The sequence below is a fragment of the Diplodia seriata genome, assembly GCF_021436955.1.
Source record: "Diplodia seriata strain FDS-637 chromosome Unknown scaffold_6, whole genome shotgun sequence".
Lineage (NCBI taxonomy): Eukaryota > Fungi > Ascomycota > Dothideomycetes > Botryosphaeriales > Botryosphaeriaceae > Diplodia > Diplodia seriata.
In genome coordinates this window covers 1,821,637-1,846,079 of record NW_027117313.1, presented here as the reverse complement: position 1 = coordinate 1,846,079, position 24,443 = coordinate 1,821,637, and the positions used below count along the sequence as shown (strand labels likewise).

The 24,443-nt window shown below is 56.2% G+C and overlaps 5 protein-coding genes across 5 annotated transcripts; all 5 read right to left on the bottom strand.

Moving 5' to 3' along the window:
- Window positions 1–5,957: 5,957 nt before the first annotated feature.
- SLS55_006452 (uncharacterized protein) lies at window positions 5,958–8,981 on the bottom strand (the record flags this gene model as incomplete). Its single annotated transcript, XM_066777881.1, has 1 exon — window positions 5,958–8,981. The coding sequence occupies one exon, from the start codon at window positions 8,979–8,981 to the stop codon at window positions 5,958–5,960; it is 3,024 nt and encodes a 1,007-aa protein (XP_066631976.1).
- Window positions 8,982–12,589: 3,608 nt separating this feature from the next.
- On the bottom strand, window positions 12,590–13,618 carry SLS55_006451 (uncharacterized protein; the record flags this gene model as incomplete). Its single annotated transcript, XM_066777880.1, has 4 exons — window positions 12,590–12,714; window positions 12,949–13,036; window positions 13,097–13,511; window positions 13,563–13,618. The coding sequence occupies 4 exons, from the start codon at window positions 13,616–13,618 to the stop codon at window positions 12,590–12,592; spliced, it is 684 nt and encodes a 227-aa protein (XP_066631975.1).
- Window positions 13,619–17,161: 3,543 nt separating this feature from the next.
- On the bottom strand, window positions 17,162–19,046 carry SLS55_006450 (uncharacterized protein; the record flags this gene model as incomplete). Its single annotated transcript, XM_066777879.1, has 8 exons — window positions 17,162–17,225; window positions 17,277–17,987; window positions 18,036–18,177; window positions 18,229–18,402; window positions 18,467–18,545; window positions 18,599–18,706; window positions 18,793–18,878; window positions 18,938–19,046. The coding sequence occupies 8 exons, from the start codon at window positions 19,044–19,046 to the stop codon at window positions 17,162–17,164; spliced, it is 1,473 nt and encodes a 490-aa protein (XP_066631974.1).
- A 2,330-nt stretch (window positions 19,047–21,376) lies between these two features.
- SLS55_006449 (uncharacterized protein) lies at window positions 21,377–22,231 on the bottom strand (the record flags this gene model as incomplete). Its single annotated transcript, XM_066777878.1, has 3 exons — window positions 21,377–21,633; window positions 21,726–21,965; window positions 22,027–22,231. 3 exons carry the CDS (start codon window positions 22,229–22,231, stop codon window positions 21,377–21,379), a joined length of 702 nt encoding a protein of 233 aa, XP_066631973.1.
- An 876-nt stretch (window positions 22,232–23,107) lies between these two features.
- SLS55_006448 (uncharacterized protein) lies at window positions 23,108–24,380 on the bottom strand (the record flags this gene model as incomplete). The annotated part of the gene is made up of 5 exons (XM_066777877.1): window positions 23,108–23,406; window positions 23,463–23,544; window positions 23,594–23,719; window positions 23,772–24,106; window positions 24,161–24,380. The coding sequence occupies 5 exons, from the start codon at window positions 24,378–24,380 to the stop codon at window positions 23,108–23,110; spliced, it is 1,062 nt and encodes a 353-aa protein (XP_066631972.1).
- Window positions 24,381–24,443: the final 63 nt, after the last annotated feature.

The following is a 24,443-nucleotide window of genomic DNA, read 5'->3' as shown; positions in this document are numbered from 1 at the left end:
TGTTATTTTTCCAAGTCGATGAAGAATGCTCGAAGCCGCAAGTCTACAATTGCGGAAACACGTGGTACATAGGTTCGGAGAAGAAGGGCAAAAAAAAGAGAAAAGACTGCATGATTTTACGTATATCCCATTCCCAATGCCACCGACGTGAGGGCGTGCGAATGTTGTCGTCATAAAGTTCTTCTGGTTGCGTTCTACTCGCATTCCCTCAGGAGGTATAGGGCGTCAGTGGCGCAGAACGTTGACGTTTGCGGGCGTGGCGGGGGGCGCAATGGCTGGCAAGCCATATTCGTCGCCCCTCCCTCCCTCCCTCCCCTTTTTTTCCCTTCCTTTCTCCACACTCCTTTCTCTTTTGTTTTCCTGAAGGAGCAACGAATGGGATCGACGGATTGAGGGGAGAGGGGGAGGGGGGAAGAGTCACACGCAAAGGATAGTTGTGCGTGTGACTCGGTCGAAGAAAACGTTTCCCGGGCTAGCGCTGGGCTAGAACGTTGGGAAAGAAGGAGAAGACGGGACGAAAGATTTTAAGCTTCTTCGATGATCCTTCCACAATCCTTCGGTGCATGGCGCCGTCTCTTCCTCGCGGCGCGCTGATAGGGCGGAGGGGGAGGGGCGTTCGACGGCGCGACTGCCGATGGGATTTCGGGGTGGTTGCGAGTGTGGAACGCTAACGAAAAGGAAAGTGGGGGCAACGGGAGAAGAATCGATGGAAGGAGGGGGAATAACGGGGGACGGATGGAAGGCCACGAAGGATCGGGATGGGGAAAAACCGGAAACTTGGGATGATGATGGGATGGAAGGACCGAAGAAGGGCGCGCGGAAGGAATGATGGAATGGTTCATGGAAGGCGTAGCGAAGACGGGCCGCAAAAACCACACGTACTTTTCCTTGGTTCACTTGGTAGCGCCACATACCCAAAGCGAACGGCACGGCGACGGTCAGAGAGGGGGAAACGGTTTGAATATCGAGATTGGGGAGCGCTCTGCGGACGTATGGGGAACCTGCGATGGGCTGATCGGGGCCGGCCTGGTTTGCAGCTGGTTGAGGGTTGGGCTAGGGACTTTTTCGGTGGTCGGGCTTCTGGAGGCTTTGTGGGAGGGGACTACTGCTGATGTAAATGTGCTTGCAGGTTAAGGGGTTCTACGACTGCTGGACTGTCTTGCTTGTGCGTGCCTGTGCTTCGGGCTGGGAATGATTGCAGCGTTGGGCAGCGTGCTGCCGCTAGCTGAGAAGGACGTCATCTACAGGCTCTGATACACCCTAGTAGCTTGTTCGTGGAGGGCGAAGTCCAGGCCGCTGCAACACAGTTTGGCATACACAATGTACCGTGAACACTCCTCGTTTTTCAAGGAATGTCTGTAAAATGCAAAAGCGAGGCTATGCCACCAATAAAAAACTATGGGCGTTTATGCTTAATGAGAGTAGATTGGCGTTACTGATAGTAGCTCCAAGCTACACCTCTAATTTCATTGTAGGGTATTGCTGGCATATTCCTCGCTCTGAACCATGCTGCATCGGTGCCGGAAATACTTGAATGCTCTTGATGCCCGGTACCTGGGCTCTGCATTCGTTGCCAGTAATCTCGCTGCCCGAAGGAGGGCGCTCAGTGACATGCCCAACCAAAACGGCTGTTCCCTGCCAACATGTGGGCACCTTTCTTTTTCCGTCCTACTCTCGCGTATCTCATGCCCTCACACGTCGGAAAAGCACAAATGCCTCATCCCTGGGACACGGCTCTACGTCTATCTTTGGCTCTGAAGGGGATGGTCGTTGTGCACTGCGCGCGGAGCAATTCCCCTCTCGCTACCCGACTCCTTGGCCCTGGCGCAGCTTTTTCTCCTGATATTCGCGCCATCCTGGGCGAGGGGAACGAAATGACTTGGGCGGATGCAACTTCATGCCCTGCGACGCCCTGCCGGTCAGTAGGATCTTGCACCCAGGACTTTCCACTGCTTAGGGCACTGTTCTTGCGTTTGAGTGCCTCTTTGCCTACTACGTACAGGTCCGTTCGTATGTTTGTCCGTGCTCTCCGACTGAGGCCGACGGCAGCATGACCCACGATCCGTGCATTGCTCGTCAATGGCGGATGAGGGATGTCCACATCGGATCAGGGTCGTGGGTTGCTGCACGCCATTCGTGTGCGGGAGATGCTTTGACGGTTATGAAGCCAGTTCGCTGAGTATTGTAACGCAATTGGCCATCGGAGACGTTCGTCAGGACGTTGAAATTTGCCAAAACCGTCATACACATTTACGTCCCAGCAACGCTTCAGTTCCTACTTGATGGAATTATACGAACTTGTAGTGCTCATGGAGCTAATCTCGTGAGCTAGTCATACAGCTACACCCGAACAGGAGTTTTACATGGCTGGAAATGGTCGGGGTCGCGCACTGTGGTACAGTGAACACCACAGCGAGTCGTTTTTTGCAACCACAAAAACGTCATGACAGGAGCAAAATTACGCGGTGCAGATTTTTTTTCAACACCACGTTTCTCTACACAGTACAGCCGACGTGCATCACTTCGAAGCCGAGCGCAACTGCCGAGAGCAACCATTCATGCGCTCCTTTCCCTACACAGCACCTCGTCCTCCACCCTTCGGCGTCACCATCACCGCTTTTTTCTGAATTGGCGGGCCTTCTTTCTAGCCCCATTCCTTTTCCACCCGCCAAGGCCTCCGCCCGCCCTCGCAACACGTTCACGCCCTTCCCACCCGGCTCCACTTGGGTTGCTGCCGTGAGCCAAAAGGGGAGCACCGGCACGACCATCCGTTGCTCAGCGCGGTTTAGCGGATTTGCTCGGAAGGCCGCATCCGCGCGTTCCCCGTCACCGATTTTCCACCGCCAGGATTTTCCGTCGAAGTTTTTTGTTTTTTTTTTTTTCTCGCCGATGGGGCGCCGGCGCGTGGGAATTGTGGGGCCCGTGTTGGTGCCTTGGACCGTAGGTAACCCTGCCCGCGCCCGTGGCCCCCTCGTGCTTCTGAGTTGGCGTGCAAATCATACCCTCCCCCGCCGCCGCCGCTGCGCGATACATCGTGAACGTTAAGGAACAAGGAGATAGAGACACAGGGCCCGCGTCTCGACTCTTGGTGACGTGATGGAAAATGGGGCAATATCGGGCCTTTGTTATTGCTACGCCGCCTCCCATTGTGAGTGACCTCATCCTCACCCCGTCCGTCCACGTTGTTGGAATGGAAAACATCACTCAAGGGGCGAGGACGAGAGAAAGGGGGCGGAATGGAAAATGCTCGTGAAAGTGAGACCCGGCTGTCCGGCGCTCGCCGCAGTCAAATCTCTCGTGGGCTCTTACGTTAGAGTTTCGGAGGCGCGTCCGGTCTCACAACTTTTTTACTTTTTTTTCGCGTCGTCAATGTCTCGCAGAGATATCCACTTCAATCTCATGTCGGAGAGTGGGAGTCGAGAAACGTGTGCTGGATTTGGAAGCACGGCAGTCTCCATTTCCGTGGCTTAGCTGAAGGGGGCGGATGGAGTTGCCAAACAAAAAGACAATGCGACACCACCTCACCTCATGTCTGACAAGAGAACAAGCAGGCGAGAATTGGCCCTTCATAAGCGCGAAACCAAAGGGTCTCGGGAAGTGATTATGTGGCGTTTAGGAATGGTGCTTTCGATCGGGGTCCTTCAGCTCATGGATACACTTCAGGACGACAGTACGTGCTTGAACGCAACACCACTGCAAAGCGCCACAGGTGACAGGGATGAAAGCACCGTCTTAGATCTCTATCTTCCCGGCAGCGGGTCCTGCACACGGCAAGGCAATAGTCAACGGTCCCCACAACCGCCGTTGGGGCAGCCGTTGGTGCAGCCGTTGAACGCCACGAGCATTCCCACCACAACAAGGCCTCCCGAGCTACAGTGGTGTAACATTGAGCGAGGGGCATTCTTTCGCAGCCGCGGGCATCGAAAAAAAAAAAGAAAAACCACGGCCTCCCATCGTCCTTCATTTCATCTCGTGGGAATAAGAGATTACGAGGTTCCAAGACGGAGGGAAAGAGCACCGAGAGCATGGCTTAGGGAACGGGAAGGGGGGAGGGAATGCGAAAAAGCGAGGGTTGGGGGGTGTTTTTCCTGGGGATGGTGTCCAGGGGCTGGCTCGAGCTCTCGTCCACGGTGTGGGCTTTGGCCAAGGGGAGAAAACGTGCGGCGTGTACTCCTCTCTTCTCCGACTTCACCGACTGGCCGGGAGACCCCCCATCCAACCAAAAGTGCGTGTTGATCCTGCCGTCCTGTCCGCCTCAGGGAGCGGACGTTGCATTTGAGATTGCTGCCTGAGACACTGTCTCAGCTGAGCCCGGGCTCATGGCGTTGGCGGCGGGAGGCACGGACGGGCAAGAAGAGAGGGAGGGGGGTGTTGAAGGAATCCCGCGGGTGGTCAGGGGACATGGGTGGGGTATGGCGTGGGGTGGGTATCTCGGATCAGGTGAGGAGGGGCAACCCTTTTGGCTGACCTTGGTTGCTTTTTCTTCGCTCCGCAGCCTGTCACCTTGCGTGAGTGGGCACCGCGAGGGATTGTGGCGCGTGGCACAGCACAGCTAAGTATGGGGACGGGGGAATTATGGCGTCTTCGGTCCTACTACGCTGTTCTCTGGTGCTGGACATTAGATACCTGTTTTGGCTGCATGCATCGACTTATCCCTGGGTTCGCTTATGTCTTCTCTGCGCCTTTCTTGAGCCTTTGATTGGATCCCGATGTTGCGGAGGAAGATATTGGGGGCCAATGAGCAGTTGCGTAGCTTCCGGGGGAGATTGCGGAAGTCAGCCTACGCTGCGATATTTGGATATTGCAAAGCCCTGCTCTATATTCGTTGCCTACTTCAACTTCCCAGATAAGGCGTAGAATAATTTGGACGCTCTGCTTGGTCGCAGCATCAACATTCACATGCCAAACAGCTGACACTCGTTTCATACGGCGAACTGCTGCCTGCGGCGCGCCTTCCCAATGTGGTCTACAATAGCAGCGGAACAATAGGGTCCACGGCTATTGTTGGTCCAGGGTCTACTTCAACGTCCTGACATCCATCCACCCACGAGCACGTTTCTCGCCTTGATACTTCGTACAGTTTTGAAAGTACAGGGCAACGCATCCGCCAACAGTCGTGGCCAAAGACCTACGTTATTTCGTCCGTTCAACTTCCGCACGTATAATCACAACCGCCAGTGGCAGGACGAAGACTGGAGTTTCCAGTACACTTTGCAACCAGGAAAAACACTCGAGCCTTGGGCTGCTGGACAAGGTTTCTTCCATGCTCAGCTCACCTTTTTGTTCCAGGACCTCCCGAGTCAGCTTCCATCTTCCATCCGCCATACACTGTCTTGTCGCGAGTATTTGGTTGCGTCACAAGGCTTACTCTCTTTGAAACAGACCACTCTACTCCATTCATTCGAAGACAACCCCAAGGTTCCAGGAGGATACCTCACTTGCTTCTTTAATATCTCATCAAGCATGGTCGCGCTCTACAGCAACTTTACTTTGCCGCAATTCTATGGTGCCGGCTTCGAAGTACTACGCAGCTCGTAATCGGTCGATCAGGATACAGTGCCATCCATCCATTTTCGGGGTTCAACACAAAATTGCAGGGCAGCCTGACGAGAAGTTCTCTCAAGCCAAACTCGGAAACACTGCACGAATGTCAAACGCTCCAGAACACGACGACGGAAATGTTTATTGCAAGAACTTTTGAGATGCCGCTAAACCGTTTTCCAGATGTAGAACTCCTCGTTCCTCCCGTCGTGGCTCCAGGATCAAGGTTTTTGTTACCCCAACGCCCATCTCTGGGAAGGACGGAACGCCACCCGCGGCCGCCAATTGCAACCCGAGCGCTCTGTAAGTATCGACCGCCGACCATCGCTCTTTGAAAAGAAGAAAATGGGAAACTTTTCCCCAAGCCAGCCTCATCACCGCCAGCCACTCAATGCTTCCGCGCCAGCTCCGCCCGATCAAAGCCCCGCCGGCGCCATCAACTCCGCCTCCACCGTCTTCATCAGCAAGCCCTGATCCAGCAAAAACCCCGCGTCAGCCCTGCAATTCATGACACCCCTCTCGGTGCTCAACTTCTGCTCGAGCAACGCCTGCAGATCCCGCCCGCACACCTCCCACTCGCCCTTGCAGTCGTCGCAAAGGAAAAGGCCGCACCCACCCTCCCCCTCCCCGGGCGGTGCCCTCACCAACCCCAACTCATCCTCATCCTCATCATCATCCTCCTCCTGCGCGCTGCAACACCGCCAAACCGCCGGCGACGGGCAAACCACACACCACATATCCCCCCTCCTCCTCTCCTCTAACCTCTGCACCATAGCCGCCACCCACTCGTTCCGCTCCACCACGCCCATCCCGACGGCGTCGACGACGCACTCCATGTCGGCGTGGCCGCCCGCGCAGCTCAGGACGTCGACGCGGCGCAGCACGCACGCGCGGCACATGCGCGCCGGCTCGACGCTGCCGACGCCGCCCGGCATGCTGCTCGCGTGGCCGCCCGCGATCTCCGTGAATCCGCGACCGTCGCGCCACGCCATGACCGCGGCCTTCTTCCACGACAGGCCGTGGATCGCGAAGGCCGGGTGGAGGCAGAAGCGGCAGCAGGTGGAGGAGAGGTTGTCTTGTTCGTTGCGGTTGTTGTTGTGCGGGCTCAGGTCGAAGACGACGGGGTGCGCGAGCGCGGTGACGATTTCGCGGTAGTAGCCGACGCGGCCGGCGGCGTCGGTCATGGTGTCACTGGCGTGCACGCCGGGAGGTGGGAGGATGTGGTACGCGGCCGGGATGTCGGGCGCGTCTGCGGGCGGCTGGTAGTCTTGCGTCGCGGACGGGCCGTGGTGCAGCGTTGACGATGGGTTGATGTGGGTGACGCGGTCCGGGTTGCGGTTCTGCTGCTGCTTCTGCTGCTGCTGCTGCTGGCGCTGCCGCTGCCGCTGGCGGAGGTTGCCTGATTGCGCGAGCTTTTGTTGCTGCAGGTGCCTGGTGAAGGCGACGTCGGTCGCGGTGCGCGCGCCACTGCGGAAAGAGGTAATGCCCGTGCTGGAGCCGGTTGTGTGGCGCGGGTTGGATATGGTGGACATGGTGGAGGAAGAGGTGAGAGGGAGCTGCCTCAGCTTCGATGGGGGAGTGATGGTGGTGAGGCCGCCGGGCCGGCTACCGGGTGTCTTGGCCGAATGGGTGGCAGCACGGTGCGCGGCACTTGAGCTGTAAATGTGCGTTTGGCTGCCGGTGGAGGTTTTTGATGCGGTGCGGAGTGGGAGGCGGAAAGTGCTGGGAGCGGGCGCCGATATGCCACCAACACTGGCCTTGAGCGGACGCACCGGACTGTCCTCGGGGACAGTCGCCTTCGGAGAGGCCTTTTGTTTGCCGGCATTTGTGGGGATCAGCTTCTCAAAGGTGCACGGGATACCGGCCTTCTCGCATGCGCGGCACGGTGGGTTGTCTTGCTTGCTCTTCAGCGAGCACGAGCGCTTGACCTGGCGGCATGCGGTACACGCGACGAAGGGCCGGTACAGCGTGTACGTGACGCCCGGCGGCGGCGTGTACGTGGTGCGCCTGGGCAAGCTGTCCAGGTCTGGGCCGGCCATGCACGTCAGGTGCGCCTCCGCACACTGCCGGCACGCGACGCCGCAGTTGGCATCCGGATCATCGTAGGAGCACTCCTTGTCTGCTTCGACGCAGGCCTCGCAGGCAGTCTTCTTGGTGGGCGGGACCACGAGCTCGCATTGGACGAAGTCTTCACCGGCATGCTTCTCCTGGCACTCGAGGCACGGCCATGTCGCGTCAGACTTGCGGAGGGAACAACTCTTCCCGTCTAGCCTGCACTCGATGCATCCACGAGCAGCCGGATGGTTGCGCAGGTCGTCATGAATGCCAAGTGGATCGGCGATGGGCGGGAGAAGTTCGTCGTCGAAGCAAGGCGAACGATAGCGGACATGTCGTTTGCGGGGACGGAGAAGTTTCCTGCGTCGTCCCAAAGAGCCCGGTTCATCTCCTCCCTCGCCATCTTCATTATCAGATTCGACCAGATTCTGGGCGAGGTACTCGTCCGACACGAAGTTGTACGACTCGTCCGGCCAGTTATCGTCACCCTGGTACTTGGCCGCCAACTGCTTCCCCGCCTCGGATTTCATGTTGACGGTCAAGATGAATGACGCACCAATGAGACGGGCATACGCCAAAGAATACACCTTCGCCTTCTTCTGCCGCGGCTGTCTGTTTTCATCGAGCTGGTTACCCTCGTGGGGCCCCGACCTGCGCTTCCTGCTGCCGTTTCTTTCGACGCCATTTGGTTTCTTCGGTCTCCGCCCTTCTTCCTCCGGGTTATAGTTGCCCGATTTATCCCAATCCAAATGGGTCGTGACGACCGCTTTGTCCCGGTCCCGTAACTCGTACTTGGCGTGCCCACGCGGAAAGTCTTCCGGGGTCTCGCTACCACTTTGGACGCTTCCATCTCGATCCACTTCGCCGCCGACCCATTCTTCGTTGTCTTCAGCCGAGCCGTAGTACTCGTACGGTGATAGAGACGAGGGGATCTGCGTGCCGAGGCGGGGGTCAAGCATTGGGTCGAGCTCGAATGGGGACGGCGGAAGATCGTAGACATGGGAAACATGACCTGCTTCACCAAGCGCGGGTGAAGTAGTGGAAGGGTGCGTCCCGTTTTCCGTGCTGAACGGCGGCGTCTCAGGGACGCCTTCTTCCATCTCACCACCATCACCAAAGAGTGAGATGCCTTGAAAAATGTCAATCTGGCTTTGTTCCTCGTCAGCACTCCCTTCGACCGTCTCTGCGACGTCGCTGAAATCCCAGCCTTGGCCGAGGGTGAAGGGTGCGGGCTGGGAAAACGGTGACGCGTTGGTCTCATGAGCATCAGGGATGTCCACGTCAGAATGCGTCTCATCGAGGCTACACTCGGTGGTGAACTGCGTCTCGAAGTCGGGAGGCATGGACGCCATCTGGCTGCTGGGGTACGTGTGAGGGTCAGCCATGGTGGCGGTGCTTGACGTGAGTGAGTTGAAAGGAAGCGGGAGAGTGTCAATCTCTGGAAACACTACTAATTGGAGATGAGATGGGAAATATGAGACTGATTCAGATCAGGGATCATGTTAGAGTTCTGATATTGAAAAGAAAAAGTTGGTCTGGGTAAAAAGTGGTGGAAGGAGGATAGGTGAGGGTTTTATGCCAAACTTTGGAGACCCTGTTGGTCGGTCAGGGAGGTTGAGTCCTTACGGTGGAAGGCACGGGATTTCCTAAAAAGGGCATCCATCTTTCCACACCATCTCCTGTCCCAACATGCCGGAAAACATCCACCTACCCCTGTTCGACCGGGTCCAGCTCTACAGGCAGAAAATCTACTGCGAGTGCAGTTCAGACTCTTCGGTTCATACCAGCGGACATGAACCGAAGCAACGATAGGCGTCAATTCCTGGATGTAAGCCCAGGCTCAGCTGATCTGCAACCCACGACAGACAGCTCTTATTCCCGAATCAACGCTTCCAATGCCTGTATTGTTACTGTGACCGGCGAAAAGTCTCGTCTAAATCCTGACGTAAGTAAAGATATCAAATTCTCACAAAGAAATCAAAACGAAAAGCTTCAACTACCCCCAGAGTGAGTGTGCGGTTTCTTCAATAAACTTGAGATATGCCGAATATTTTGCATTCCACTTTCATGATTTCTTCAGATCATGAACAATGGCTTTATCCAGTATCAGCTGTAATTCTGCATGTCGGGATGACAATCTCTGCCCATCTCTACCCCTGTGCAGCGGGTACACCGCCTCGCTAAACATATTGGCATAGGCTACTTCTCCGAACATTTGCGACCATGGGCGGCACCCGGAGTGGGATTGATCTGGCCTCGCTGTGTCTTTGATCGATGGCACACGTACTTCCATTCGTCCAACTGGGGGTTCAGTATTGAAGCCCCCGATACGATGTATCTGCTTGAGCGAGAATGGCCAGCCCTCTCTCCCTCGACTGTATTTCGCAGATAGATGTGATTGTTGGATCCAATTTCTTGTGCAAGAATGTGAAACGGTAAGTCTGGACAGTGCATTAATTGGAAGTGTCTTGACGTAGGGCATTAAAGTACTGCGACACACTTCCACGCAGACTCTGAATTACGAGCTCATAGGTGCCAAAAGCCTCATAATTTGTTCGTAACGACTCAATGGAAGAAGGAATAAAGAGCATTAACCCATCTTTCGCCTCTACATCCGTTCCTGCACCATATCCAAATTTCCAAGGGTATACCAAACCATACCAACATAAAGAATCCATCAGTGTCGTAACGCATCCCGTCATTAGTTCCTGGACTCTCCAGCACCATCCCCTCCCTCATTCACACTCACTCCACTCACCCACCCACCCACCCACCGTTCCTCTTACAAACCCACACCCACAACCCCAACAATCAACCCAACAACCCCCATCACGAAACCCCCACCACGGCCAACCTTCCCCCTCCCCACCCCGGCCGTCGGCGCCTCCGTCGAACTCGCCGCCGCACCCGAACTACTACTGCTGCTACCACTACCACCCTGAGTCCCCGACGCCGACGCCTGCCCCGACGCAGACGCAGATGCCGCCGCACTCGTCCCCGCCGCCGTTCCCGCCGCAGTCGTCTCCGTCACTTGCCCCGATGACGACGTCCCGGTCTCCGTCTGCGTCGTCTCTGTTACCGCCGTCCCCACCGCGGTGGACGACGTATACGTCGAATGCGAGAAGGTTTGCTCGGCGACGGAGAGGATGGAGCCGGCCACGTTTTGGGTTCTTGTCGAAGCGGCGTCAGCGGCGGTGGCAGCAACGCCGTGTCGAGTCGTATACGAAGGGCTGGCAGTGACGGTGGTGGCAGCAGACGACGAGGACGAAGAGGAGCCCGAGGCCGGCGCGAGTGGTGCAGCGGCTGCCCAGGTCGAGGCGCTGGGCGGAGATGGAGAGGGCGAGACGGTGATGGTTTGGATGACGGTGGTGGCGAAGGTTGCCAGGGCGGCGGAGAGGATGGAGGCGGCCACGTTTTGGGTTGTTGTCGCTGCGGCGGCGGCATCGGCGGCGGTCGGGTGGACTGTCGACGTGCTGGTGACGATGATGGTGGACACGACTTCCGGTCCGGGTGCTGTGGACGGGGGATGTGGCACGGTGGCGGAAAGCGCGACGGTGATGGCCGTCGTTAGTTCTAGGACGTCTGTTCGATGGGGATGATGGATTGGGTCAGCTTCATTGTTTTCAGAGGTTGTTCGTGGTGATGTGCGCTGCTGGCGGCTCACCGGACGTGCCCTGTGGGTTGAGAGTTGCGGGCAGCGTGCTAAGGACCGACTCCAAGCTTTCGACCAGCTGCGACTCGCCCGAGGGGTTCAGACTGAACGGGTGTATCGTCAAGGTTGAGCCGCCATCTTCCGTCGTCGAAGCCTCAGAGCCTAAGATAAAGTCAATCATCGGTCCGGGATGGGGGAGCATCTCGACAGTAAGCATACCCTGATTCGGCTCACGCCTCAGCGCCCCTGGCCGTGCCGTTGTTGGGACCAACAGCATCGCAAACAACGCCGCCAGTCTTCCCGATTGAATTACGCTGACCATGTTGATGCCAAATTTGGAGAAGAGTTGTAGGATGGCTATGAGACCGATGCGGACAGCAGTTTATTGAAGTGGTATATTTGACGGCGAATGCCAAACGCGGAGAGGAGCGGCTTTCATTGTGGGATAGATGCTTGTCAAAAGGAAGCGGAAAAGACGCAAATCAAGGCGGCGGTCGATCGGGAACGTGCAGGAGATGTGTGATGAAAGCTTGTTACGCGACAGCGAAATCTTGGTGGCAATGGTGATGGCGTGGAAAGGTGGTTGGCGAGGGTGATTGGGGAGGCTGGTTGCGGACTCGCTTAGAATGGTTGTTCGAGAGTGCTGCTGATGGAAGGCCATTGGAGCCAGCTTCCATGGCAAGGCCGGGTAATTACAGCTGTTTGCGCGAGGTGGGAGAGCTGCGGGGCAGAGGCTGGAAACCTGATCCACCGCAGAGGTCAAACCGCAGAATCGTCTCCACGTCGCTTCCAGCATTGCACACACTAGCAAGCGGCATATCTTCAGTGACAACAAGTTTCCGACACTACTGCTAGCTCTCTCATGTATCGTTGTATTCATCTAAAATATTCTGTTGCATTGCATCATCATTCGTTAACCAAACACAATTACTCAGGGAATGACAAATCCGAGACAGCCAAACTTCAAGCTGCACCACAGCGCCATCACCCAACGGGCAGTGAAACCCCAGGTATAGTCGCTCGGAAGTCAAGAAGGCAGCCAGTGCCGTTTCAAGAAGGGGAAAATCCTATTCGAGGCTTATTAGCTTCGGCTCGCAGGCAAAGTTGCAGACAGTTGAGATGCGAGAGGGGTGTTCGAAATCAGACAGCAGTTGGCAATTCTTTTGTCCTCACTTTAGGTTCAGAACAGGTCTGTTGTGTGATTGGTTCTCATCATTCGAACGGAGGGGGTGGTGCAGAAAGTAAAGATGGTTACTCACATTCTCAACAAGGTCGGATGCACCCCCACGACGCCGTGGTTGTACATCCGCCGGTATCCTGCAGCATTAGTACCCGACGCCATCAGTCAACTCTGCGCCTTTTGAAAAAGGTGTCGATGGACTTCTGATTCTGGTCGTGCTTGGAGCTGCCCAATCCGCCTCCAGTGCGTTTCAGGCCCTTCAAGTGTTCCTTGCCGTTGATGGTTACTACTTCTGTCGTCCATCCATGCAAGACATGGCTGGAGCTGCTCGAGCTTCCAGTGACAAGAAGCTTCTCCACAGCCCTGGCGGGAGCTGGCACGGGAGCAACGGACAACTCTGACGCATTGCCTGCGCTAGATACACTACCTGTGGTATTGTGTGTTGCCAAATGTTTGCGTGGCGATGACGCGGTGCCGGTGTGACCCGACACTCTGTCCAACGCTCGTGCGACCGGCGTACCGCTTGTGGACATGTCCAGCTCCAAGTATCCCGTATTGGAGAACCCGCCAATGTATTCCAGCGACACCGGTCGGCCAGGCACCAAGAGCTCTGACCGAATTGTGACGCTGTTTGGCGGGAGGCGGCGCAAGATGCGTCGCCAAAGAACCGACAGGATGATGCCATGCGAAACGATGGCCACATCACATCGCTCCCCCGCTGCAGCCGAGCGCCACACGGCGGCCATGTGTTCATTCAAGAACGCGTCCACACGTCTCGCCATCGATTCCTTGGACTCGATATCAACGAAGCCGGCGGGCCGCGGCTTGTTGGAAGAGGGCCCCTCCAACCAGCTCTTGCCTTCAAAGGACCCGAAGTCCTGCTCTTGAATGGCTGACGCTCTGGTTATCCTCAAGACTGGCGATGCTTGGGCGTCGAGGATGGCTTCGGCGGTCTTGCGGGCTCGCTGCAGCGGAGAAGCGAAAACGTGGGTGAAGCGGACATCGGTGGCCTTGAGATAGCGAGCCAGGCGCTGAGCTTGCTGGAAGCCATGGTTGGTCAGTTCCGAGTCCTTGCTGCCTGCGCTGCGAGGGTCAGCGGCGCAGTCGAGGGCGAAAATCGACGGCGAGTCGTACTAGACTTGGGCGACGTTGTCCACGGTCTCGCCGTGGCGGATGAGAAAGAGTCTCATCGTGCCTTGAGCGAGAGCGTGGTGGTGGAGACAAAAGAAGGCGGCAGGAAACGGTGTTGGGAAATTTTTGTAGCAGCGACTCTTAGCGCACCCGCTAAGCGAGGCTGGTCTTGAGCTTGGACCTCAACACCACTTCTTCCCACTCCACCTTCTCATCAACCTCCATCGCATTATCCTTGTGGATTTGACCTTCCCACACTCAATGGCTGGTATACCAACATATCTGGTAGCCGATTATATGTTTTTCGGGACCAATGTCGCACTGGTGGCATCCAAGCATAATCAAAGCCGAAGGAGAATGGGTTCATGTATGGGCGAACTCCATGACAAAAGCTGTGCGTGGACCGGGCCACATGCAGAAGGTAGACACCAACTAGGCTGAGACAAGGTAGCGAACCTGGGCAACAATAGGTCGCAAACGGATTGCCCTTCGGCAACCTGTCTCGTAAAGCTCAGTCTTTCCCAATCTCATAGGTGGTCGAAGTCCACGCCTGCGTGATTATGGTCGATCTTGAAAGTCTACCGCTACACTTAGATGAATATGTCAACTGCTCGCATAAAAACAAAAAAAAAAACTCCCACCGATTATGGGAGGCTCATCGCAGGACTTTTGCAGCACATTGAGGGGCGGGGTGACGCCATACGCACGGGAGGCAAGGCCTATTACAGACCGCTTTACCAGTGCATGAGCAAGTTACGGAGCTGTCTGGCAGAAGGAGGAGCGTTTAGCCGCACAATGATCTACATGATCAACGTCTGGCTCGAGCCGGCCAGCCACGTAAGCCACTCACACCAACCCAAATGCGACATTTCCATCATCCAACCGGAATTTGGCATTTCTTTATTGACTCCCTTCTTCCTTGAGTCCCCTAGAAGTACTCTATACATAGTCTTCACACGCGCCAACGAACAATCAAACAGCACTGATTGGAGACCAGACCGGCCCGCACCGCCGCCCACCAACCTCACCGCCAAAGAAGTATCAGTGCGAAGCAAAACAGACCACCAACCGCACCTTCCCACACATCCCGTATCCTGAAACTCCCGCCTCCTCCCTTCTCCGCCCTACACGCCCGGCAGCACGCACCCACCCGCGCTCAGCCCCGTGCTGTGTACATCCCTTCTCCCCGTCGATCACCGCCCTCATCACCAAAACACACCCACCGAGAAATCCTTCGGAGAGCCCGAACGCTCCGAAACCCACATCAATCGGCCAATACAGACCGCAAACACCACATACAAGCCACACCTGCTCGCTCACGTGCCCACCATCCCCCTCGTCCCCCCAAACTCCACCGCCGCCGGCCGTCGGACATCCCGAAACAACCCCGACGGCGGGCAACGCACGCTCGTCACATCACATCACAGCCACGGTGGCTACTGCTTCGACGTGTGCCATCTCGTTATGTGACCGACCAACGAGAGTGAGAGGTGGGGAGAGAGAGAGCAATGTCGAACCGCCCAGTATCGACGACAACCGAAAGGGGGAAAACCTCCCCACCGACTACTCATCTCACACCGCAGCATAACGATGGCTGGCCACCTTGTTGTCCCAGAACTCTTCCGGTGTATCCCCATGATCCAGCCGGTGAAGCACGATGCCAAACAGTGACGTGCGTACGTACGTACCGTAGCTATATGCATGCGCACGGAAAGGATGATGAGCAACGTTCATCCCACCCACCCCCCTCCCCGAGATCGACATGCATACGGGGTACCGCGAACCGGGACCACGGAGGAGCCGGGACCACGGCGAAAGACGGAAAGAGCGGGTAACGGATCGACGGGTCTGGTCTCACATCCCCTGAACAGTGTTTGGGCGTGTGTGTGTTGTGCGTTGCTCCGGGCGGTGCCGTCACCAATCACCGTGGCCCGCCCACCCGCCCACTGTTCTGTAGTTGATGATGTTGGTCTTTTTTGTGCAGTATTGTAGCGAATGGTGGAGAGGAGCGAGTCGCTGTAGGTATGGATGTACACGCACCTGACTCACCTGCCCTATATGACGCGGACTATATCATCTTCGGAGGTAGTTTCGGATGGTGTTGTTAGGTCCTCTGTACGGAACGCTACGGCGGCTGCTTGCACTAGACTCCCCACTCCAAGGTCCGTTGAGCACGCCGCCTCCGCTCTGAGGGTGAAATGACCGACACTACTGGAGTGGACGATGAGCATGCTCTGATCGGAAGGTTGGACAAGGCGATGAGGGAGAATGAAGCACGCAAAGACCTTTCCATTAACCAACTACCAACCGTCAGCCGTGCCAGGCGACAACCTCTGCGCAAAATGCGCAGGACAATTACTTTTCTATCCCCGGCAACCGCACTCATCAATGACAAAAAGAAAAAAGCATACGGGTATCTCACAACGCCAAACCCACCAAGGTTGTAAGGAAAGAGGGAAGGGAAAATCAACACCGTTACCGCTTTTCCAACAACCCAGAAGTCTTTAAAACAAGAACCCCGCCACCTGTGACTTCTCATGCGCATGAGGGTGACTATCATGATAAAAGATAGCCACGAAGCAAAAAGCCCCGCGAACCTATAACAAATGCCTTTTAAACCCAGCATCAGCACTTGCCACACCTGTTTTCGGCATGCCCGAATTCCCGACCAAACGGGACAAATGACGACATGTCCTCAAGATCCACGACCACCAACATCGTCTCTTGAAACGTGAGCCCTTAATGCAAGCCTTACACAGCTGCCTCAAGGCACTCAGGTCCTGTTACTCTTTCGGACGCAGAGAAATCCGCCGTAATCCGAGATGAAAGAGTCGTGGTCAACCGAGCCAAGCCTAGGCGCACGCCGCAAAGGCCCCCAGCCACGACCTCCTCTTTCTCCTCGCCATTGGCAGCAAATCTCGTAATACCTCTTCCATCTCCTTCTGCTCTCAATAGACGCAAGGTCCACGACCACTATAATGTTGTCGATCATGCGTCGAGGCGAGGCGGCAACATATAAAGGGGCCAGGCTGTAAGGTGGGACAGGACAGGCGCCTATTTCTTCAGTCGCGCTTCTCGGGCATAATTTGTTGCGTGGCTGGCGCATTAATATGTATCAAGCCAAGTGTGGATTGGATTTGCGCCTTGCGAGTGGGTCCCTCCGTGCGCCCGCTGAATCAGGATCAAGGGCGGCTTTCCGTCCACGACTCGCGCGTAAGATCATGCGCACCAAGGCAAAAAAATAAGTCCGGTGGGCAGGTCTTTCCGAGCGGGAAGAAAAGTTGGCCGTATTTCGTGTGGTGAGGTGAGGTCGAGAAAAATACGAGGAGGAACGATCCCGGAAGTTGCCCTCACTCATCCCTGCTTCCCAATTGTTCTTTCTTGCTTCCTTTCTCTTGCTGATCACCCCACCGGCCCCATACTCATCTCCCAGCGCCTCCGCTCCAAGTGGGCTGTGGAAGGGTCCCTACCCTTTGCAAAGCATAGTCTTTCGCCCTCCACTGTGTCCAATGGGACGCAGATCCAACATTGACCCAGAAAATGATGCAAGAACTTCCCAACTCCGGTGCAATGCTTACTCTTTTGCATAACGTCAAGTGATTTCAGGGTCGATCGTATTCGTAGGTGATGGTAGCAACTTGGGACTGGAACGGCAGATGGAACTTCCTGTAGAAAAGAAAGAAACAGGAAACATGTCAACACTATCTTTTCGAATACCGTGATTGTTGCGGGCTGTCGTGCCTTGAACCTGATGGGCGATGCATTGCCGTAAAGAACTGTGGAGTCGCCGGTGGTTGCTCCTCTTCGCTACTCCGGTCGCTATTGTACCACGCGGTGTCGGTTTGGGGCGTTGGCTGCGGGTGCCTCGTCGTGCTGGGCTCTCTCGTTCTCGGCGGTGTGTCGTCCACGTCAGGCAGGACGCCCATGTTCTCGATTGATGGCGCTTCGACGACCGTCTCGCGACTCGCGGGCACACCATAGCTTGTCTCCCAGCTGTGCCATTTACTAGCCTCCGGGTCATGCAACGTAGCCATGGCGGTCTTCGGCGGCGGGGGCAGTGGCTGTTGCATCTCATAGCCATCAAAATCCCAGTTCGGTAGTGGCGCGGTGGCATTGATGTTGAAAAGCTCTGGTTCCTCTGGCTCTGGCCTGTTGAGTTGGGACTCCGTCATGGAGAATTTGCGCATCCGATTTGAGACCTTGGAAAATATCGAAAAACTGTTTGAGTGAGAGCGATCGGTGCGGGCGCCCGAGGAGTACGCTGCCGCTCTGCTGATGAAGTAACGTGAGAAGACGGTCAGCGAGCCACCGACTGTATAAAGCGTGATCTCAATAGAGTTGAACATGATATAGATGGTTTCGGTCCACGTAAGATCTTGTAGGGCTTGGTCCTCGCGGTTGAGCCAGATACCGTAGCATCCGGCAGCTCTGTCCTCCAGTCAGCTCAGTATCGACATCTGTATAGGCTGTACCTACGTTGCTGCAGTGCCCAGCAAGGTAGCTGCGAAAACCGCACGCAAAACCATCCGCTCATGTCTCAGTAGTCTTGTCCGCTGCAAGATTGCGATGGGGATCCAGGTGAGGATGCAGTCGATGCCGATTCCGACGCCGGCCCACGCTGGACAACCGTTAGTCAAACAGCCAAAATATACATATCCTGCAGACATACAGAAGCGAGCGGCGTCGATATTCGCACACCATGTGGATTCGATGTTGTAATCGAAGTTGCTCATGAAAGGTTCGCATTGGAACGTCCACACTAGGGCTTCAGCGATTCCCAAGCTCATAATGACAACGCAGAGGACGTAAACGAGTCGCCGGAACGTCCGGAAAGTGTGCGGTACTTAAGCATGCTTTGTTAGCTGTGATTACAGTCGAAGCGCATTCCCACCGGGCCGGGTACTCACGGATTTCGAGAAGACTGTAGCACACGGAGACCTTGACGAGGGACACAACAATGTAATAGGACATCCACCCAAGACTCCACTTTACCGCGTTGTTAGCACGAGTTGAAATACCAAGAGCGCAGATGTACTTACATTCCAGAAGGGGACCGCCCATTCAGGCGGCACATTCTGCACATGCAACCCGCTGCCGTAGCGATTCGTCATGATCTGAGAAGTCCATAGCGGAAACACGAGGAGGATCTGGTAGCGCAAATTAGACAACTGGAGTCGCACGAAGGTCGCGACACTGCCTTTCACGAGACTTGTGCGCGATGAAGAGCACTTACCGTGGCGATGGCGGATTGCCATTCGACCTTGCGAAAGCGTTTGAACCTCTTCCGTTGCACGATGATCCGAGTGATCATTACACATACTTTCCAACAGTCAGCATGTCGCATGTACCGCGCGCGATGCAGTGCAGTCGTTACTTACGCGAGATAGCGTTGGCGACGCAGATGGTCGCCAACTCCATGCGCTGGCGCCATCGTATCACCGGCATGTCGGGGTCATACTTTTTGTTGTAGGAGGAGTCGTCGCTCATGATGTAGGATGCAACAGTAGACCATCAGACCATTGATCGCCGCCGAAGAGAGGCCTAGGGGAGGAGTAGCGAGGAAGCAAGAGCCATTTGAGGACCTGAGGGACGCCGGGGGATGGAGAGAGAAAATAGAAAGAAACGTCCAAACAAGCATCCCACAGCCCCTCGCGAGCATCCTGGTCTTCTGGACGTGAAGACGACGACTAACGGGTTGGGGAAGGTGCACCTTTGGGCTCGAGCGTCGTATCGGCAATGCATTGCGCGTGCTGATAGCCGATCAGTGGCCAATGCCGGTGGTGGTGATGGAGTTCTGATAAGCTTGTCCTCAGTAAGGCTGGCCGGCGACGGATTAGGACGGTGATCAGGGACCCTGGTGCTGCATGTCGCAACGGCATCACTGCTTGAAGCTGGTTGCGGATTTGGTGAGCACGGTAAGCCGGTGGAGATAGGCACGCCATCCAGGTGGCGTAGGCGTCAGAGCGCTCGGCACGGGGCGCGAATCAAAATGGTCGGCCGGGCCACTCAGGTTCCTGGCCTGCCGGTGCCATGGCAGTGACGTGCCCACAGAAGGCGGCCTTACGGAGGGTGTGCTCTCCGGTCTGGCCACGTGAGATGTCGCGGGCCGGCACCTGTGGGCGGATACATGCGGCACCGACAGGTCGGCAGGATGATAAGGAGCAAGGCCGAGATTGGGGCAAGTGCTCAGGAGCAGGCCCATGAGTTGCGAGGCGAGCTCTCAAACGGCCGGCCCAGGAGCGCTGAGTCGTGCGCGTCGCGGCCCAGCCGGCTGCGTGACGTTCGCGTGTCGTCCAGGGCTCGCCCGGAGGCTCAAGACTGGACAGCCTTCGGGCTTGAAAGCATGGTGATGATGGCTGGTCCCGAAAGGCGTCCAGTCATGCAGGCGCATGCCGAGCAGCTCGCGGCCTTCCGTTTTCGTGGGCGCTTGGCGTGGAATGCATGGGTCGGGGGTGGAGATGCAGGTGCGGAAGACCGTGCCAGATGCGGAGTGCGGTGCCGGGCGGGGTGGGGCGGCGGCCGCGGGCTGCAGCTACAAGGCAGGAAGGTTGCTTTGCATCGCGTGCCCAGACCTAGCCGGCGCGTGGTGGTGAGCGGTGTTGAGACTTATACGGGCTGGTCGCGTGGTGGTTGTGTAGCTGCCGGCTTCGAGCGCGGCTGGTTCGCTGCTTCTCGATGCGCCAGGGTGAAGTTCGGCCCCCACGCGTCCCTTGGCTGAGGCCCGGCATCGGCCTTGCTGTACCCACCATCCACGCGCAATCTTCCAACGACCTTCTCTCCTGGTCTGCTCCGGCAGCGATTTTCGGGTTCATCATGAAAATCCGGATGATCGACGTTGGGATTCGATCACGTGTCGCCCGAGGAGAGCCGTTATGACGATGATTGTCAGTTTATTGGCAGCAAAATTGCCCGTGGCCATCGACGATGGTGCAATCGCTCATCAATGCACATCCTTTTCCCAACTTACCTACCTCCTCCCTCTCCCCATTCATAAAACATCTCGGCCGCCTCCATCCAGCCCCTTCGACCCTTTTCCTTTCCTTTCCGCTCTCCTTTTCTCCAGAGCAGTCCACAAAGCTTTCCCGCACGATCGCAGGTTCAGATTAAAGAACTCAGTATTATCATCATCACCGCTCCTACCGAACTTCTGCATGTAGGAAACCCAGTCCGCGCTTCATTTCTCAACCTCTGTGCATTTTGTCTTCAAAATCACATGTCTTCCACAGAACCTCATGATGGTGGTTGAGGTCGAGGGCCTGATGTGACAATCTCATTCTTCCAATTGACATCCATGTCCGGATATCTGCTTTGGCTCCTTGTAGAACGAGACTATGCTGTTAAACGAGGGCAGCGAGTAGAGAGCACATCGGTCACCTTAGCTGCAAAGGTATCTTTGGTAGTAACCTCAGCGTCAATGTTGCCGTTGCAGCCCCTCGTATTTAAATCTGGTTGCGGGGGAATATTTACGCTTGAGTTATTCCGTGTTGAGGTGAGTTCGATCAGTGAAGCCTTTTCCCTCTGGCCTCAACGTTGACGCTTGCTCCCGTATCAGGACACCGCTTTTAGACCACCGTCAAGATCATCGCATTGCAACCAGCTACTGGCTTAACATCATCTCCCACGTCACACTTCACATCACACTTCACACGAGATACTTCTTCACATCACATACTCATGCATTCACATGCCATCTATCTTCATCCACATCCCAACATCTCCCTTTCCATCACTTCCTTCCCCCCAAAAAAAGTATTTACAAAGAACCACGCAAAATCCTTCCTTTCATGGCATCGCAATCATTCATCCCCACATTCAGTTTAACCGCTCCACACGGCGGGGCCGGGGGCCTCGTACGACAGCGGGGTCTGGTAGATGTTGATGAGGATGCCGGCGTCGTCGGCCTTGTAGGCGCCGGGGAACTTGACGGTGGGGCTGGGGGTGGCGCTGCCACCGCCGGTGACGGTGACCTGGTAGCAGCTCATGTAGAACTGGGCGCCGCCCTCGCTGCCCGCGGCGTGCAGGGCCAGCGCCTCGGCGCGGACGAGGTAGTCGCCCGAGGGGAGGGACTTGGGGACTGTTTGGTTTCGGTTTGTCAGTATGGCATGTTCCTTTTTTTGATTTGCAAGAGCTTGGAAAGAGAAAGAGAGGGAGGGGTCGAAGGCTTACCGGTGAAGGCGCGCTTGCCGCAGTTGGCGTTGAGGATCTCGGTGCCCCAGCTGGCGTCGGTGCCGTTGTACGTGTCCTGGGCGACCTTGAACCAGTCGCTGGAGCCGTCGGCGGCGGCGGCGTCGGCGACCTTGGACATGTAGATCATGACCGGGCCGTAGTGGTTGCCGCCGATGGCCTCGGTGTCGCAGCTGCGGTCGCCGGGCTGCTGGTGCATCTCGACCGTCAGGGAGCCGCCGGCTGTGGATCGCATACCCGTCAGTGTTCATTCGTTTTCCTTGAAGAGATGGGTTCGACTTACCAGCAACGGAGCAGGTGGTGCTGGCATCGCTGGGGCTGGCGTTGCAGCGCATGTCGTTGGAAGTGACATCCTGGACGGGGCTGTTGCTCTGAGGAAGGCGGATACAGGTGCCCTCCTTGTCCTCGGTGCCAACCCACATCTCCTGGAAGGTGGCATGGGCAGAGACGACCGAGGCGGTCGCAAGAACAGCGAGGAAACCCTTCATGATGGCGGTGGTATGGTTTGAAGCTTGTTTGGGAATATGGTCAAGAATGGTAAAAAAGCGAACGTTAGGGTTGTTTCGACCAGCGAAGGACTGAAGAAGGTAAGGATGCGCAGCGACTGATGTGCAGTGAAGAGGAAAGGATCCTTGACGGTGGCTCAAGGCTCTTATAGAGGATGCAGCAACCCAGGCAAAGTCGGGAGACTCCAAACACCGCCATGCATTCTATCGGCCGGCATTCCGAGGGATCATCGTCCATCGGCCCCGGGATGAAAGGGCGGGCAGCACGGTTGGCACTTTTTGCCGTCTTTCATCTGGCACAGCGGCTCGAGACCGCCAAGCGCGGTTGCTTGTTTCCGCTTTTCACTGGTGCAGGCTATAGCCGAAGCCATGTAACACAGGTGTTCCTCGATCGGCGGCCCCTTTGGGCGCTTCGAGATGCAAGAGCGCATGATGTTGGCATGGGAGGTGCTTAAAGTCGAAACGGCTTGGCGGGCCAACGGTGGTCTTTGCGACGTTTTGTGCCCCGGCTGGCCAATGAGGTTTCCAAACGCGCAGCCGAGTCTCAAGACGGCCGCGAAACAGATCCGCTCTGATGTTTCTCCACACGCCTGCCCCCCTGTTAATTTGAGGCGGCACGACGGGCCTGTATTTCGGAGGGCCTGCGGCCGAGTTTTCCACGCTGCCCCCAATAGTAGCGGCTTGACCAATCAGAAGGTAAGTGGATAAACCCGACTAACTCAGCCTTCGGGAACTGGCTTACAATGCCGTCGTGTTCGAGCAGAGATCACAAGACAAAATCGTCATATTCGATATGTTCTACAAAAAAGGTATAGACAAGAATCCGAGAACGGAGGCTGGGTACGCGTTTTACCCACTCTAGCTGTTAATCTTGGCAACGTGGTTCGTGACCAGGCATGTCCAGTCAGAGGTGTTCGTGAAGATGGTGTTGCCATCGTCGTTAGTCTTGCCCCAGCTGAGCGTCGTGCCGAAGTCCCAGAAGTGGTCGGCCGCGATGCCTTCGGTGTTGAGGGCCGTCGTTTGCCATTTGCCCTCCACGCTGCACTTGTCGCTTTGCACACCGTATTCCTCAAAGACACAAGGCTTGCCAGCAGCGACGCAGGCCTTGCCGTGGGCCTCCACCCATTCGGAGCCGAACGGGTCATTGCTTTGGCCCCCTGGAAGAGCGGTCAGCACGGACAACTGGCTAGAGCCTTCAAAGAGGGGAACTTACAGGAGTCAGGGTACAGGTGGAAGGTACCATAGTCAAGGGTATCAATCTCGAGGTTCTTGTTGTAGTCATTGCCCTCGCCTTGCTGTTTCTTTGTCAGCTTTTATCCGTGAGGAGTCATGGAATAATCCTACCGTGTAAGGGTAGCTGCCGTCACCTCCCGAGACTCCGAATCCTTCGTCACCAATGGTAACCATGTGGTTGGGGTCGAGATTCTTGATGTAAGCGCTGGTCTCCTTTGCCCAATCGTAGAGGACGGTCTGAGATGTGTCAGTCACAGGAGCTGATATTGACCAGGGCCGGGATACTGACGGTGTTGCAGCCGTTGCAGCGGGGCTCGTTGGCCAACTCCCAAGCAAACACAGCCGACGAGTTGGAGTAGCGAGAGACAACAGTCTTGATGTACTTCTTGTACTGAGCCTGGATGTCCGAGTTGGCGTACCACTCTGGGTTCGCCGAACCGCCAAAGCGCTTCATGTAAGCAGCCATGCCGCCATAATCCGTCCAGTTGTTGACAAAGTTGATCACGAGCTTGATGCCGCGCTGCTCGGCAGATTTGACGACGTAGTCAAGACGCTGAAGGCCATCAGCACCAGTGTTGATGACTGGATCCTGGCCATCGACGAAGGACTGGAACCAGACAGTTCCTATAGATAGTGGTCAGCATTATTTCTGCAATTGCTTATGTTCGGGCAACCTACCATCGGTGGGAACGGTGTTGACATCGTTGAAGCCCCAGATGCGAAGGATCTTGAGGCCTGCCTCCTTCAAGCGATCGAGCGCCGTGTCGATGTCATCGTTTCCAGTGGTGAAAGCGAGCCAGTATGCGTTAGTGCCGGCGTAGTATTGGGTCACGCCGTCGATGTTGAACTGCAAGCCATCGACCTTGGCAAACGTAGAGTTGGAGGCCCTTCTCATCATCGGGCTGGCAGCAGCGAGAGAGGTGGCAGCCGCCACACCAAGAACGGTCGAGAACTTCATTTC